This window comes from Stigmatopora argus, chromosome 1 (assembly GCF_051989625.1).
Source record: "Stigmatopora argus isolate UIUO_Sarg chromosome 1, RoL_Sarg_1.0, whole genome shotgun sequence".
Taxonomy (NCBI): Eukaryota; Metazoa; Chordata; class Actinopteri; order Syngnathiformes; family Syngnathidae; genus Stigmatopora; species Stigmatopora argus.
In genome coordinates, this window is record NC_135387.1 from 21,736,279 (window position 1) to 21,754,961 (window position 18,683).

Genomic DNA, 18,683 nt, shown 5'->3' on the forward strand with positions numbered 1-18,683 from the left:
ATGACTATGCGCACAAGTATAAAGATTGTGCATGTAGTATGCAATGCATACAATTTAAATAAATAGTCATAATGATTCAAGAGAAAAATGTAAAAATATGCCGTAAATCTTTACTTGGGTTGTTGAAAATCAACTACATTGCACTTGAATCTCTTTCATTTTTATTACATCAAAGTATTACTGTACAACACATGCACACTCTCACAAACAAGCACACGCACACTATCTTCCAGATGTCCCTCGGGTTACAGTAACACAAGTGTACCATTGTCACAACAGCGCCTGTGAAGGTTGGCCTCTTATTGGTTGCGGGGGAGCGGGGGGGCTCATGGGCTATTAGAAGATTAGCTATGACATGACCTCCCGAGCGTGCGCCCCAACACACACACACACACACACACACACTTGACAGAATTTGCACCCTTCTACCCATAATCCTTCAGTCATAAACCACTTCCCGTTTTGTGAGGCAGAAACACAAAGCAACACATCATGTGAGTGTTTGTGAGCGCCTGACTCAAGTCTGCCAAACCAAAAAGCTGATCAAAACAAAAATAGGGATGCTGCATTATTGTAAGTACTGAATCAATATTATAGCAAATGTGTCTTTTCTGGCTTGTGTACTGTATGTATATGCTTGAGATGTGATGGGTGTTTGTTTGCTTGTTTGCCATGTTTATTTGCATACTGGCATGTAATGTATGTAAATCTGAATTCTAAGAGCGTATAGAGTATAGACCCTTGAATATTAGTGCAACCAGCTAGGTTAGAACCCCAATTTTTTTTTCTTTATTTTAAATCAATAACTATATACAGTATATGATTTCATGATTATTAGTTCTGGATGTTTTCAACAATTCAGACAGCACCACAAGTGACTTATTTAACAATAGAAACCATTTATTTTGATTCTGCTAATTTAAATGTTTGAATATCCCAGTATCAATGCCAAAGTTGTTAACAAATTTAACAAAAATCATACAATAAATGTCAAAAAAGACATTGCGTTAATCAGTGCAGAATTAAGGAAAAAAACAATGGGTCCAAAGCAAGTAGGTGCAATGAAGGGTAGTGCAAAGAAAAGGCGTATGATGTCAATCGATATTAAGCACGAAATAATTGAAAACCATGAGAGTGGTGTACGTGTGACGGAACTGGCTCGCCAATATGAGAGGAGCACCCGGACAAGTTGGCAAGTGGTCGTGCGTTCTCCTATTATTTAGTTCATTTCTATGGTAAAAGTTGATTTGAAATACGAGTAAACGGACATACGAGCTTGGTCCCGGCAAGCATTAAGCTCGTATCTCAAGGTATTACTGTTAAACACAACCAAATTATGCATTATAATTACAACTTTTAATTACACTTACAATATAGGCGATTTTGTGCGGGTAAACAGACAGCTCCAATCCACACTGTCTCAGCTAATGGACCGTCCCGACTGTGCTGTAGCTGGGTTTTTATTTCATCTCAGACAAGGGAGGGAGCTTAGCCAACAGGTCCATTTCGAACAGTCAGATAGTGATTTTGATGAGGGGAGGAAAAGAAGAAGAAGAAAGGGGCGGGGACACAGCTGCAGGCGTACTGCGGCAGCACCAGAGCGTTTATGACGTAGCCGTGGAGTAGAATGTCACACATTGAACAACACACACATGCTTGCTTCTCAGAGGCCTTGTGTGACTGAGCCAGACTCAGACTCACTCTGCAGCATGCAGATTGGAGGCACTTGTTCCTCTGGGTCTTTTCTGCCTAGAGAGGGTGAGTGTTGACTTGTACTTGTTTTGCATGACATTTTTTTATGCTTTCTCTAAAATGTGTGTTGGTTTATGTTGACTGTTTCTCTGCTTAATGTCCTTCTCTTTGCATTGCATTTAGTTCGTTAGTTGATTTAGAGAGTGGTTTATATCATTAAATGGGCTTGAACAAGGATACAAAAAAAGGGGGTGGGCAAACTGCGTATCCCATTACCAGGCGTGATGCCATCAGCCTGAGTCAGCATCATAAAACCTCCCTGTAGGTATGCATGCTGCATGCAGTGTCCATCTTTGACAAATCCTATAGTTATAGAACAATCAAGGTCTTGTTTTTAGTGTAAGTTTACTACTTTCTAATGAATTTAATATCTTTTGGCATATTATGAAAAAACAGCTGATTCATTTTTCGACCTTGTCCAAACTCAATTGATTTTTTTTTCCATTTCACTTTGCCACACTGTATAACATCGAAAGCATCAAGAAACACTGCTGTCTGGGGTAGAGTATACAGAATAAGCGTTCAAACCTTACTGAGGATGACAAAACATGTCATTGAAGGTCATTGTGTTATTTTTAATAGAAATATTTCAGTCTGTGGAATAATGTTCAACTGCCAAATGACTGGGACGCAGTTTTTTTTTCTTTCCGGGAAAGTGACTTTGAAAATGAGTCACTTTAGTGCGGGCTTCTTGGTGATTGGCTCCCAGTGTTGTTACTGTTTGTCACAGCTTCCTGTCTTGGTGAATGGTTATGTTCAGCGGACCAATGAGAGGGCAGCTGTACGGATGCAGCAGTGATCCAGGAAAAAACAGTCCATTGTTCCTGGGACGTCAGAGAAGTGTGACCTCCCTCTCTTTCCCGAGGCCCAAGACGGAGTACCCTGCTGGCAGGTAGGACACTCATTTTGGGTCAGAGAGTTTGACTTTTGTGCCTGTTTTATCATAAACTTTTGCGCTTCTCATATCTTTATTAAGGTGTTGGCATTCCAGGAATGTTGTGATTTCTCAGTGCCCCTAAATGAATATTTTACTAAAGAAATAAGCTTTTTGACAATTTCATTCTGATTAGTGTGATTCACCAGATGAATCATTCCAATTTTACCGTCTAAAAACTACGCAATGATAGCAAACACCCACACAAATTTTAATTGATGTCCTTCAGTTCATCGACAAAAGCACATGTTACTTGCTATGTGTTGATCATGTGATGAGTCAGAGTATTCGTCACAACGTTGTGTGCATGTGTTGGTGTTTAATGACATTTTTATTTTAATGTGATTTTGACCCCATTCATTCATCTTACCACTCTGCTGAGTAACAGGAATTCCAAGAGGCATCGTAAAGACTTTATCTACTGTTTTTACAATTTTATGTCCAGTAGATGTCACTATATGACTAAGAGATTTAGTTGACAAAATAAAGTCATATTAATCCGCTAGGTAATTCAGTCACTTAGTCCCAAACCACCTCACACTGCGCTACACCTAAGAAATACTTTAACCAGGCATTCACGTCATGACAATACTGTATATGGGCTTGTCAAAACCTGCTGCAATTCACACTCTTTGAGAAGCAGTCCATTTATTAAATAAAAAAATGTAAAAACTGATAAAGCCGTAAAATAGCAAAAACTGTCCTGAACTTCTTCATTTCCAAATCTAAAATTTAACAACACAATCCAATCCATCCAAACAATATTTTGCCTGTTGGCACATTTTATAAATGCAGTTTTTGCACTGCCTTTCTTCATTGTGTTTTCTGGAGACAGTTGTGTTGCAGGCAATTCTGCCTGTGGTGCATTTGACAACAAAACATCAGTTGTAGACTTGCAGTTGAAGTTGTAACTTACATAACAGGAAAGACCCATGTCTGCATTGAACACATGACAGGGAGACTGAACCCATGCTCCATCTTCTTTATTTAAAAAAAATATGTTTTATTATTAGTAACGGGAAAAATCTACTGAAGAAATATTTCTTACATGCTGTAACGCTTACAATAGATTTTCTCATAAGTCTCTTGATAATACATTTTATTAAGCAGAACAAATCTTTTTTTCCAATATCTTTCACTCGCAGATGTTGTGATCCTTCATCAGTTTTCTGTTGCCTCCTTTTCTCCTATTTCCCATCTTATTTTTATTATTATTCTCACTAACTCCCATTTGTGGTTTTCCCTGCAAGGGTGTGAATGAAAGAGTCACTCGAAAAAGATTTACCACCCAGTTTTTTTTTTCAATAAGGTTCTTGATATGATTGTACATATCAGAATGGGACACTGAGGTGGATGAAAACTGTTGCATAGCAGGATTGGAATAAACATTCGGTAGAGGAAAGCACAGAAAGAGAGCAGTGTGTGTCTTTAATTTAATTATGTTTAGAAAATCCGTTGTCCGTGCACTTTTTTGCCTTTGCCATCGGCAAGTCTGTACACGGGACGGGGAATACTGTTTGCTGTTGTGTTTGAAGGGGACAAAGCAGGCCAAAATGATTGCACGGTTCTACTTAAGCTGCATTAAAAACGAACTTAACTCGTGGCTGCTCGGGTGACTCTGGCATACAGTACGTGCTTGTTCTGCCCGCCGATATTCCACTGTGTTTCAGGAACTGCTGCTTCTATTTAACGCCTTGGCTTTTGTAACTTCTCCGTTAGGTCATCATGAGCGGGGACGTCAAGGTGAGGTCCACCATTCGCCCCCCTGCCTCTTCAGGAATCCCGCTCCCACGTGCACCTTTATCCGCCACGCAAAATATGGACAGGCATCAACGGACCAGTGACCTGCCCAGAGTCTTGAAACCTACCTCAAAACGCGCACACACACCCACTCAGTCGCCATTGCTTTGTCCTCGGAGCTCAAGCCTCCGTAAGTCATCCTGTAGTAGGATCATGTCGGCCAATGTTGGCCTGAAGCCTTCCCTGATCCACCAACCAGGAGCTCCACTTGCTTCACAGACCTCTTCTTTAGCCTGCAACAGCCCCTTAACTAAACACAGGGTGCCTCTACCACAGTCCAATGACACCGTGGATCTGGTAAAGCCGATGCCGATTCTTACTGATTTTTCACTTGATGGGAATTGCAATAGAAATCCATCCACAAATATGAACCAAACATTTGGTGCCACCAACCTACGTCCTCCGCTCCAGTTCAGGAGAAGAGAGCAATCAACTTCCAGAGTGATTGATGATGCCATGCTAGGAAATGATGCTCCAAATATTCACTCAGCCCAATTTTCTCTCGCCAACAATGAAAATATCAATTCATCCTCCTCTCAAAGCCACCAGCAGGCCTTCAGCAGTCTTTGTGACGTTGCCGCACAATCAGATGAAGAGATGAGGACACCGGAAGATCCAAGTCCTGCTTCATCTACCAGTCTTCCACTGCTTCCGCCAGGTATGCTAGCCATGCCTGCGATGAACAAGCCAGATTTAGATAAGCTACATCGTGATCTGCAAAAGGAGGCCACCTCCTTGGAATCAGAATCTCCCCGAGTAAACATGGCAGCAGTTGCTCCTTTCAGCTTCAGGTGAGTGGTCTTCATTCACAGGAATTTATTGAGCTTTCCTTCATTGCTAATATTTAGATTTCATAGTAAAGCCATCTCTCTTATTTCGCCATATGGCCTACCAGTGTACAGAACTGGCTCACACCCACACAGTCTAATAAACACTGGTCCCAGAGGCTTTTTGTGGATTTTCAAACCAATTATTGTGTATCCCACAGAAAAATGTACACACACAGCCACACACAATGCCCACTTGGTGCTTTTTGGAGCATAGATGATTCTGAAAGTGTCCACTAAAAAGCCTTTAAGGACCTATAAGTAGTCACAGTTTCACAGTCCCTTTTAATGAAGCAAAGATTAAAAGTAAAATGTTTGCTGCCTGTGATCTTAAACTACAATAACCTATGAATTGATGTTATGTTGGCAGACTGCCGGTGCAGGAAGGTGATCTGTCACTAGATGAACTGAGCGACTGTTCGTCCGGATCCATAGAGATCTGCTGTGATGACTTGACAACAGGTTAGATAAATGCATTGTTATGCTTAACGGCAATTTTTGTTTTCTAAACTAAGACAGCCGGTTCGTTGTTTTCGGCCAATTAACATAGGGGCACAAAACAGGTCAAAAATTTGTATTTTGTCATTTTGGGTGCTAATTGTGACAGTTATTCATATTCGGCCAAAGACCCACTGAAGAGATTAAGGAATCAGCAGCCTCAGTCCTAATAAATGTCTCCTACTCACCATCTCTTGGCTGCCATATCTGAAAGAGGGTGGCACGGTTTAGAAAGTGTGCCTCGGCCTGCGGCTGTGCTGGCTGCGTTGGGTCAAGACGAAGAAATGGGAAATAGATAAGTGCTTAGGATGCCCCGATGAATCAAGATGACATTGTTTATGTGGGTCAGTAATGGAATAAAAGAGTATACTCGCTGCCAAGCAACGTTTACATTCACAATCATTTCATTTCAACCCATCATCCTTTTCATGCATCTGTATATCTTTTAAGCTTTAACCCAAAGTTTCCTCAACATTATTTAGCAAAAACACCTACTTAGACGTGGAAGACCAAAACATGGAAACTAAAATTTCCCCTAAAAGACCAAATCTTGCCCACTTTACTCACATATTTGACTTCCTGAAATTGGTGATTCAGTGATTAATTCGGAAAAAAACTGCCATTCAGTGGAAGAACATTTCATTTTCTGCTTCTTCTTCTTCTTCTTCTTCATGGTAACAATTAGTTATTTTTACAGTGTTGCACTTATTCCTAGATTAAACTACCAAAGTCTTAATTGAGTGCAAAGGTCTCATGCTGGAACGGGAATAGAGACTTCTTGATTTTGATACTTCACTTGCTTTTGAAGGACATTTTAGTATGTTAAGAGCAGTCACAGGGATCATTAACTGTAGTTGGGGTGAGATTGTAACCAGGCTAATTTAGACAGCACTGGAAGGGAGGGAGAGGATGAGTGTCTTTGAAGGAAAGGAAAAGAAAATATAAGTTGAAAAGAGGGGTGGTCAAGAGGATAAATGGAAATATCGTTGTCAAATGGCAAGTATAGCCGAGTTTGTTCTGATTGGAAAAATACCCCAATCATGGGATTCTTGTTTTTACTTTAGTGAATTCAGTGATAACATAACCTTTGCCATCATCTTGTGGCCCTAATGGATACATGGACAATAACTGTGGCTGCAGCGCCATATGGTCTTTCAATTAGACCCCAGTCTTACTGACATTCTCCAGAGATTGTGTGTGTGTGTGTGTGACAGAGAGAGAGAGAAAGGGAGATAAATTTGATAAATGTCGGACCATCCACATATGGTGTTTCTGAAGACAAATGTTAGGCGGATCGTATCCTTTTCCAGCACGTGAATTGTCTTTCCATATCTTAGACTTTCTTGCACATGCGTATTATAATTTACTTCTGGTCCCTGAATACTCGTTTCAAGGATATCAGTATTGAATGTATGTATGGAAAACTGACATAAGTGCATGCTGACGTAAGCACACACAACCCTTGTATTACTCATTATTATTTTGATACTGATATAGAGCTGACTTTATAATCATTTATAGTACAGAAATCCTAAAATCATGTATAAATATGTAGTAGTATAATAATGTTAACGTTGAAGAGAGTAGGCTCTTATAATTAATTTTACTGATGAGTGATGACTATTCAAAAATTTAAATAAATAAACATATGTAGTGTATAATCAAATGTGTAATTTTAATGGCTTTTTGATGACTTCAAACACTTGAAGGACAACTCTATGGGATAAATTGTAATAACACTTGCATTGATTGTTTAAAAAAAAACATGTTATTGTGTTTTTCATAGTTATTCAATTTGACAGATGAAAGAGAAGAGCTAGTGCAGACTCCAAATCCCTTTTGACCTGTGGGGTCACTCCCAATGCAGAGAATCATGCTATGGTGGAGTAATCATGTGACAAATCCACCCTCACGCACACTATGCTGTAACCAAGCAACCATAACTGGCATTACAGCTTTGTGGGACACCCCAGGGGAGTGCAATGAGAATGTCAACACTAAGCCAAATGGAAGATTACAATTTTAAACCCTTAAAAACAAAGATTTTGTTTTTTTTCCCCCTCAAGACGAGCTGCGGATGCTCCATAATAAGCTTGTGACATTCATCACTCGCCTGAATGCTGTTTTCATTAAGTTTCCATTTTATGCCTCCCGGACACAGTCATACTATTGTCATGGATAGGCTTTAAGTGCTTGAATTCCCCAAATGCTAAAGCCAGTGAGTCATGCTGTGTATTATCACTATCCTCATTCATGAGTCAGATTAGCGTCAGATTGTCCCGCATGTAAATTATCTCAGTATTTGACCTCAAAAGTGGACCCCAGCAGTCATGTTACGTATGATTTTAGCTGTGTGTCATAGCTGAGTATTCATTACCATATCCGGTGGACCCACGAGCACTAGCGTGTTAACAGACATAACCAAATGAAGCAGGAGGTGATACTGTGAGGCAGGATATCCCCTCTCTGTCTTAAAAGCTTCCTCTCCTTCTCTACAATGCAAACACTCAAGCTTTTCCTCATACTGTCCTCTTCCTCCTGTTTTGAGTTTGCTCAGTGGCCATTCAAATGACTATTGAAGCTAAATCGGCTTCTTTGCCATGTATCTTGAGTCACACTTACACCCGTATTTTTGTCTCACTTCTACACCCCCAGTTTACATGTGTCATCATTATTATTCATTTGTGCACACAAAAACAAGTATTGAAAAAGAAAGTATGAGTATGAAAGCGAGACCATGTACCATCTGCACAACAGGGTTTAAAAGAATCAAGTTAGGATAAGGACAGAGTAAGATTTGAACATTTAAGATACTTTGATAAGAGGTGGTTTTCTTAATTTGCAGCATATCTCTTCTTTTGTAAGCATTATAAAGCACCTCAGCAATGGCCGCACATCAATGCACTGTTAAGGTAAACTTTGCAACAGCAATCAGTTTCCAACTATTCTGAGATGAATAGGTAAATATAGTATAGTAAAAGTGAAACTTTCCACATTTCCCCAAATGCTTGTCACTCCTGCTCACTACACTTCATGTTGTGTGTTCAATCTACCCATTCAGCCTTGTATGTCTGTTTACCTGGGCTTAACGTGAGTATATTTTGAGTGTATGTGTTAAAGTGTTTTCCTCTAGTCTGAGCCAATTTCCCAAAGTTTTAGCTGGTGCTCAGCCCTCATATTCCACACAAACACACAATTCTCATATATGCCGACTGTGAATGCGATAAGTGATGAATGCAAAAAGTCAAATGTTGAGTGCTGGCTTCCATCACGCACTCAAACTGCCCCAATTTCTCTTGATGTCAAGCCAGATTGCTCAGGTAGGCTGCGAACTCTGGACAGGCGATGTCCTGTGTGCCTCAGTGTGTGTGTGTATCTGTGCCCCCTGTGCCATACAATCCTGCCTTGTGTGCAAACCTTAACCTGTCATCAGCGAGGTTTAAGCGCAAATGTTACAGCAGCTATGAACCCCAAATGACATCATTCACTCTGTGGACTTGCCTGAATGACTGAACTTGACCAAATCGCAGTTTTTCCAACTTTTTCCTCCCTGATTCTGTGCTTTTATCTTTTTTTTCTAGTCCCAGTTTAGAAAAGGGCTGTGACTGTTCTAGCATGACTGTGTCCTCGTGTTCAATTCCAAAAGCAGTCTGCACAGACATACTTTAATGAATCTAGTGTGGAAGAAATATTTGTAAAAATTGTGCCTCAATTACATCAAACTGGGGTTGGATGAATCAGAACAGAGATTACACCTTTGACAATTGTATAGTGTTAGGGTTTGTTGTAGATTCTTTCATAATAGGAAAAACTGGTCTCACAGTGTTAAACAAACAATCCAATATTATAGAAGATTCTTTACCAGAAGAATGGAAGATGAAAGATTAAATTCAAAAGGACAATGTTGAGGTTGTTGCCATTTTAGAAAGATGAGAAGGGCTTTAATGAATCCCAGCTCTGACCTATAAGGAGACTGACTGCATTTTGTTTTCTGTGAACGGCTTGATTGATCCTTCTTATTATAACACGTTTATGCTTTGCCATCATTATCATTCCTAATGGAATGGATACAGTCCCTGTGTTTATCATTTCTCAACTATCCAATATCAGAATGGGACACAGGAATAACATTTTTACAACTGAAGCCAAGTTTCTCGAGATGTCCATTGGAGTGTTGCATTTGAACACGACAGGGCACTAGTGAATCCCTATATAGGGGCTTCTTTAGCCCTGTCTCATCAATGTGACACACAGGGAGAGACAGACCCACGCATAGAGTCCACACATTACACACACACTCAATAGGATTCTAGACCGAGATACAATATCTGTGACAGCACCCACACATGCACTTGTTCTTGTTTTAAAGCAACAGTTTATCAAAATGGTTGTGCAGGGAAATGGATTAGAACGCGCAGAAATGGCTTAGTGGCCTCTGCATCCAAAATGGGTTTTGTGCATTTAAATGAATAATGAAGTGGAGGAAAGGAAATGGAGATAGTTGATCTAATGCAGGTGGTGGTTATACTCATTATTTCAGGGCAGTTGGCTGCTAATTAAAGCAAAAGGCTGCACGCCTAGCCATCCCTGTGCATTTGGGATAGCCTAATGTCCCGTTAAACCTGCAGTCCAATGATAATTCAAAATAATCGTGGGTGGGCTTCCTGTGGTTAACACACTTACATTCTGAGCGTGAATGAGTGAATAGTACAGCAAATGTGATGATGATGTTGATAGATTGGACATGCATGGATATACTGGGGGTGGGGTCTTATATTCTGTTGGCAATATTTGACATTGAGGAGCATTGCAGTCACATGCTGCTCAGCTTAAGGAACTGCATGTGATTACTATACGATATTAACAAAACTCAGTTTCAAGGCAGCCATGAAAGAAAGGAGAACTGATTTTGCCCACATGGATGAGGAAGAGCCTAATTTAGATGCTGGATATTTACTGTAAAACCCGAGTGTTTGCACTTCTGCGCAGTATAGCACACCATCTGTGGTTTGAGAGAGACAGAATGTGTGTGTAGATTTCAGATGGATTGAAAATGATTGTTTTAAGTACATGTATTTGACAAAAGCTCCTAGCATGTCAATATGTGTAATTGATATGTGGAGGAAAAAAAAAAACACTGACCGAGAGAGGGAATAGGGAAGCATGGGACCAATGAATCAGTCAGTGGGAGGAGGGCAAGTAAAAGACAAGAAGATAGAGGGAAGGCTAGCAGAGGACGAAGGCGGGTGAATGAGCCGGCGGGGGTAGGTTTGAGCAAACCAGCGACAGAGGGAGGAGAGACAGGAAAAAAGGGGGTGTTGCTGCTGTTGCAATTGCTTCTCCTGTCAGTTGGCTGCTGCCTGCCTCACAAGCAGGAGGGGATGCACCAAGCAGAGGTACAGACGAAGAGGGCGGACAGTCAGCACTGCGTTTTGTTCCGGCAGCTCTATTGTCATCTGTGAGACGCTCTGTGAGGAGATGCATTTACTACATGTTAGATACTGACCTGCAGATTCATGGATTGGAAGAAGTGAGTAAAGGCGGCCACGCCGCACTGATACATTTGCCATTTTCAACTGAGGGGTCATAAGGGAAACAGAGACAGCAAATCTGATGTTTCTGTCTTTTACGCCATTTATTTCAGCATGCCTGTTCGTATATGAGAGCATGCCCCTGTTGTTTGGCTGTCTGCAGGAGGTATGCTGGAGGCTAATGTGGCTAATATTAGCATGACAGCAAAGCCCAAGGAGCTGGACCTCAGGACTCCTGCAGTTTCCAGCCAGAATCCTTCAGCCCAGTCCATGGCCTCAAGGAAGCCACAAGCAAAGCCATCTGCTCTACCTCAGGGACCTTCACGTCCCTCCAGGTCAGAGCTAAAGGTCTACCGACCAACTAGCGGATCGATCCCGATTCCAGTCGCCAATCCGTCCAAACTACGTAAACAGCGATCACTCGGCAATTTGGCTGTACTCACTGATTCTGAGAAAAAGCTTAATCTGTACCAGACTCCCAGGTGGACTGATGATTCTGGCCAGCCTGGGGATGGCAAAGCAGGGCAAACTAAGGCACGTCAGGCAGTGAGTGATAAAACATCCCTTTCAAGAAAGTTTTCAAAGTCAGAACAATCCCTCTTCCAAGCGAAGCCTAAACCATTCAACTCCCAAACTGTGTCATCAAATCTGGGCAAGGCGAGTCGAATCCCAGGCCCTGGAAAACCACGGGGACCTTATGCAGAAGTCAAGCCTATTAGCAAGACCTCCGATGGAGGCCAGAGTCCAGGACAAGACCTTGATGAGCCCCTTACGGCTAATGGAGCCAGCGGTACAGGAGTTAATGGTGCTAAACTTGGTGAGAAGGAAAAATGTGCCCTCCTCTTAGACGAGAACAAGAAAGAGGGGAAGGTGGTCGAAGGAGAAGATGATAAGGCCTTTTTAAAGGTGGACCCTGAGTTAGTGGTGACAGTTCTGGGGGACCTGGAGCAACTGTTGTTCAGCCAAATGCTTGGTGAGTGCAATTTTTTTCTAGACCACCTTTGCATGGGGTCAAGCATGAGACCAACACCACCTCTTAACAACTTCTGTGTATATATTTACATGTGTATATATCTATGTACATGTGTGAATAGCTCCATAAATGCTGTGTATTTTATTATTGATTTTTGCTCTGGAGTGCTGTCATGCACACAGGTGGGGGCGAATAATAGAATCAACAACAAAATTGAGTGTGACCTTAAAACAGCAAACATGTTGTATGGATACGTGTGTCAATGTTTTTCTGTGGCCCAGCTGACAAACGCTTTTCCAAAGGGGAGTATTACTCTTGGCTAGCATTGGAGCAATTGGATCTGACCTGAAATGCTGTCACTGTTTCAGAGTCCCAAACATGACAGCATTTGTTCTTCAATCAGTGTTTTCGCTGTCCACATTCCAAATTGGCCATTCATTCTTTAAGCCAATGTGAGTGAGACCGATGGGGAGTGGGCATTGTCAGTTGGCTAATAGCAAGGCAGCATCAGTGAATCTGCATGCACAATTCAACCTAGTATATGTCCCCTTTTCCTCATGTCGTACCTCCAACCTCTCCTTAATGTCGATTGATCTTTAGGCTACAGGCAGATGGTCAACATTTACCTTCTTTATTCACCTCTCCCTTAGTTGCCAAGAGCAATGATCAAAGGTAGATATGGGAAATGCACACTTAATTTGCCAAGAGTGAACAAAATGATATTGAAAACAGATCATTTCATTCAAGGACTCCTTTTCTTTTTGATATAATTTTATGCTCTTGCTTCACAGCCCAAATCCCCATTTTGTGTCATCTTAATCCCTTAGTCTGTGGGTATCTGTGCTTGAGTCACATGTAAAATATGGATTGTGGGTACTACAATCCTTGTTTTGATGTCATTGGCCACACCTATGCGCCCAAGGGCCAGGTAGAGAGGAAATGAGGGAGCCTGTAAAAAGGAGGAACTCCGTTTAAAGTAACGCGTCAAAACTCACTAAATTTATCGTACGTAAATGGCACAGATTCAATTCTGTCCAGAGGAAGAGTGAGGCATTTTAGTTTGCTGTGTATTCTTTCACAGGAAACACAGCAGGTGTGTGGGTGAAATGTGTGAAGATGCTCACGAGTTTCTTCACCTTCTTTCAGGAAAAGGCTAATTGTAACTTGCCCTGAAGTTGTTCCAGAGTGGACTCATCATTTCTCAGATCCTCATTTCCATAGGGATGTGTAGCTACTAATTGGTTTCAGCTCTGCGCGCAATGTCCAATTGGAAGATGCATCATATGCAGTTTATACACTCTCTTCATCCTACTTGCTCATTTGTTCGTGGTCAAATTGTTAGTTCTTGTTTTTTATTATATCGGGATGAATCTTAAATTTAACATTCTTGTTTCCTCCTGCCACTGAAATAGTTTCCATCTTCTTTGGTGACATCTTGTAGAATGCAATGTGACAATCCGCTTTGCCAGAGGGATGTTAGCAGTGGGCAGCGAGAATGTGAGACAAACAATAAGATCCAGTTGAGTTGTGTTAAGTTAACAGCAAATCATAAAAACAGCTTCCATTCAGATGATAAACATAAAATGATTGGAGTGTCCTGTTAAGGCTGGCTTCATTATGAGGAGATGCAATATAACTCAGTTTCTGCCTAATAAGAAGCAATGAGTGATTAAAAGATTATTGGTAATTGGATATAGAGAATTACTGAATTTGTGCTTCATGAGCTGCAGCTTTGGTCTCTCATCCGCTGTAAAAGAATTCAATTCAAAATATTGAATACTATACACAAAGTAAAGGCTCACTAATTGGTTTCCCTGTTGGGTCTTATAGCATCACAAATAAAATGCCCACTCCTTGTTTGGAATGTCGGATAGTTGCACAGGTTCAAAAGCATTTGAACATCAGGTCTCTTCTTTTAATAACACCTTGGAGTCCCATCCAGCACCCGTAATGAGGTAAGTGTGTGTTAAAGAGCAATCCCTAAAGCATTGCCCTTTCTCAGCATGAGAAGATCTCTTTTAAAATTCTAGCAAGCTCTAGGATTAGTCTTTGCATCAAGATAATGAAAAGATTCAGCCTCCATTGCACTAATCACAGATCAATGATCCTGAAAAGGGCGGTCAACTTTAAAGTGCATTACAGATTTAATGCCTAAAGGACATCTGTTTGGATTGGGATTTGTGGGGAGTTTTATTTCACAGAGGATCAGATATAGCAGATTGCATGGATTTTGGTGAAAGATCAGAAGTGTCATTTTTACATTTGTAATTTCACTGTTGTCTGAGCCCATGGCATTCGTGCCGACCACCGAAGACATTAAAAGACAATGAACTGACACACACGTCGTTAAAGGTCGCCTTGACTAACAATGTGTTTGTTATTTCACAATGTGACAGTGTGTGTACGCCGGAACAATTGTGCACGCAAAGCTTTCCCTGGCATCCTTGGCAGATGCCTGGAGAACAATAAATGCCTCAGAAGAATTTTTGGGGGTGAGGGGGGGACAGAAGAAATATTTCAGCGTGCCTCTGCTTATTGCGCTTGTATTGCTGAATCTCTTTTTTCCACCCGCAACATTGAAGACAGTCGTCGCCTTCATTAAGAAGCTAGCGACATGACAAATAGACACGCTTGTAACGTGAAATATCGTTATTGCCCTCCCTCCTTCTCTTCCACTCACTCAATTATGATGACAGTTGATTGGATGGAAAGATCTGTCACCACTCAGTTAGCATAACAGATATTTTGCACGACATGACAGACCTTGTTTTCACCTTGTTTGCTCGTGGATCCAAACAGTCACCACAATGATTATGGATACACGCCTCCTGATAGAATTTCTCACAGTGGTTATATATGGGTGTGTTTGTGTGCATTTTGCATTGCATTGTGGTGATTCTCTTAAGACTTAATGTTGGAGCCATTGCATTAGTGCAGTCTGCTTCCTGCCATCCTCCACCCAAATTATATTAGAGCACTTATTGTTTTTGTCCTATCAGCTCTTACATAACACATATATGCATAGGTACATTTACTTTATATACATTATGTATAAATACTGACGGTAGACTCGCAGCCAGTTTCGGTAGGACTGTTTTTGTTTCCTTACATAATGAATGTTGGAAATCAGTTTGAAAACAAAGGGCGTATTGTTAGTGGAATATCATTACAAACATAACAGATGACCCCCTCCGATGTATTCTTGTCTCGAAAATATTGTTACTGGGCAGTTTAGAAGGATACTAATATCAGTCATATGATGTAGATTGTGAGAGTGATTAAAGAAGAGAATATAGTGTTATGTAGGCCACCTTGTCATGAATGCTTAGTATTAGTCTTCTCTTTCTGTTCTATTTGTGTATTCCCCTTGTGATGGCTCAAACATTGTCATTTTAAGTGGATCTTTGATCTGCAATAACTTGCAATGTTGTGACAGTATCAACAATGTTTGATGTGCCAGTATTGTATTCAGTTGTATTAGGCCAACACATACTATACTACTGAGGCATGGCTCAGTGGTAGAGTAGTTGTTCTCAACCCAGAGCTTGTGAGTTGTTTTCCTATGCGCTGGTGACCATGGAGAAGTGACTTAGGCAAGAAACTCAATCCTACGTTGGAGCTGATGTTGTACCATCAGTACAGAAATGCAGTATTTCTTGGCAGTTGTCCATCATTGCTGGTTGACACAAACTTTAAACACTCGTATTGACCTTTATTTCAAGTTGAAAGGGATTCCTTTTTTTAGGCAGACACTTGAAAAGTGACTTAAAGCTTTCTCATTAGAGTTGTCGTCTTACTGTATATAAAGTGGGAATTAAAGGAGATGCGGCATTTTCATATTCACTTGCCTGTTTGCCTTTGGTCCAGCTTTCAGTGCCAGGTCTGGGCTTAGATGATGAATGAAGCTCTTATCTCTGTGCTAAACTCATCAAGCTTTCGGTGTTTTTAATCTGTCAGTAAGGGTTATTGCCAGAGGATGTTTTAGGCATGTTGTGTTGTTATCCTCAGAGCATTTTCAGGAATAACAGTACACAATCCCCCGGTGAGTTGGCTTGCATTGTTTATTTGATCAGAAAAATCTATTCTTATTGATGAGTCCAAATGCCAATTTCTAACTCACCTTAAAATTACTTGATTACTTTAGTTAGTTTTGTCAGTGGCTTTACCTAACCCAATTTTGAGAGTCAAATTAATGTCCTCTATATACTTTTGCAACATTGATATAATATACTGCATATCTTTGAGGCAGCAGGATGTCAGCATCATCGGTGCAATATTTAAGTATGATTGTGTTAGCCTTTTGCTCGTGCTATAAAAAAATGGTGCTCATGGTCTCCTTTTTTTTCCTCATATAATACAGTATTACTTTAGGATTTTCCCACTTTTGGGGCCCGAGTGTCACCTGACTTCTTTTTTGTGTGCTTTTTAGTATCACATTTTCCTACAAATGGACAAGACTAATCGTTTTGCCATGGGGAAGTACTGTAGCTGTTCAGACTGAACACAAAGAGGCATTATTGTTGCGTTCTCAATGATATATATGAGATCTCCTAACTTTTGGACATCTGGCGCTATCCCAGTGAAACTATTTATTAGCTCTTCATTGCAAAGGGGGTACTAAAAAGCTACATTTAAAATCTGTATTTAAGATGAACATTAACAATTTCTCACAAACCTTTTAGACACTTCCTTGGTTGTCTGATTCCTACAGGTCATTCGCCAAGAGCACTGTAATGTAACTCCCTCTGAATTGTCATTGAGGAGTTTAAAGCTACTTTATAAAGATGGATGAGTACATTCTTTTTCTGGAGCAGCCAAAATCAACCATACTAATCTACATAATTTTACTTGCCACAAAGGAAAGGAAGGAAAGGAAAGGAAAGAACCTGGCACCAATGCTCAAATCATCATTCATATTCTGCAAAACAGGTGCCTTCACTGGTGACTGGCTCAACAGAGTCAAGAAATGAAAGGATGCAGCATGACTGCACTAAAACATCCGCAAGGCCATAACCATTAGTCTACCTTTGGGATCTTTCTATCTTACTAATGGAGAGAAGAGACAAGTGACCCAGGGGAGGAAAATGAGTGCAGAACAGCTTCTTAGCTATTCCCCTATGCCATGCCATGCACTTTTGAAGATTAAGGTAAAAACTTTCTACAAAGTGAATGTTACTCAAAACGATTTAGATTCTTCATATGAACGTCAAATGTACCATACTACCATGGTAAACACAATTAGCTCTTTGCAAACTATTTAATTCGCTAATTTAACCAATTAAAATGGATAAGTAAACATCCAAGTGTATCATTTAAAATTAGGACTGTGGCCCCCTCCTCCCCCAACTCATAGACATGTGCTTAAACAAGATCCATGTGATTCATGCGTACCCCTGGGGAGCTGCTGGCTCTAACAAGGATATTTGCATTTCTAATCCCCTCTGCATCACCATCCCAAATGTCCCAGCTGAGACCACCAGGGAAAGAGCAGATGCTGGGCAGGCAGCCTTTTGCGAATGTGTGCCTTCACGCAGACACACGCACACTTATTCAGACCGTATCCAATCAATTTGATGTCCTTGTTAAGCAAAGCTACTCATTCAGAGCCATTAAAAGTGTCAGATTAAAGGTTGGTTGTGTATGTGTATGTGTTAGTGTGCGTGGGGGGCATCACATTTTGGTGTATGAGGGGATTTTTGTGGGAGGAACTGTATTGTAAGTTACTTTTGTAGGTGTGTGAAAGAAACTTTTGATGTACGACAGACATTGTTTGAGTTTTTGGATGGTCACAGATCTTAAGTGTTTGTATGAGTTTCTTGGGTGTGCATGAGATGTGTTTTTGCTGTGTGAAGAGATTTTTGAGTCTGAGTTATGGAGATGTGTTTTTCTGTGTGTGAGAGGTTTATGGTGAGAGTGAGTTTTTTGTGTAAATGAAAGTCTTTCTTATTGAGGCAGTTTTGCACTGTGTGTGGGATGTTTTGGGGGTGTCTGAACTGTGAGACTTGTATGATGACTGTACGATTTTTTGGCAAGAGTGAGGATTTTCTTTTGTGCGTGTGCCTGTGTGTGTGTGTGTGTGTGTCTGATGTTTTTCCTGAGTTAGATGTGTCATAGTTTTTGGTGTGAAATAGGTTTTGAGAGGATAGGATTTTTTTGGGTAAGTGTGAGGGGGTTTTATGTTTGTACAAGTTTTGGGGTGTGATTGAAAGTATTTTTTAGGTGTAGTCTTCCCTTGTTTATTGCGAATTCACTTCTTGGTGATTTTTTTCTGCTATTAGTTATTTGAAAAAAATTCAAGTTCATAAAAATGTGAAAATCCACGTCAAAACTCGTAAGCGGAAGCCACTCCCCTGTCTTCCGCTTGCTAC

The 18,683-nt window shown here is 40.7% G+C and overlaps 1 protein-coding gene across 4 annotated transcripts in view; it reads left to right on the forward strand.

The window, feature by feature from the left end:
• Positions 1–2,512: 2,512 nt before the first annotated feature.
• nav1a (neuron navigator 1a) overlaps positions 2,513–18,683 on the forward strand; it is a 54,826-nt gene continuing 38,655 nt past the window's right edge. For all 4 annotated transcript variants that reach the window (XM_077608422.1, XM_077608423.1, XM_077608424.1 and 1 more), the window contains exons 1-4: positions 2,513–2,644; positions 4,406–5,277; positions 5,684–5,775; positions 11,506–12,315. In XM_077608422.1, coding sequence (XP_077464548.1) covers positions 4,412–5,277; positions 5,684–5,775; positions 11,506–12,315 — 1,768 coding nt within the window. In that variant the 5' untranslated portion in view covers positions 2,513–2,644; positions 4,406–4,411. The remainder of the gene's footprint in view (positions 2,645–4,405; positions 5,278–5,683; positions 5,776–11,505; positions 12,316–18,683) is intronic.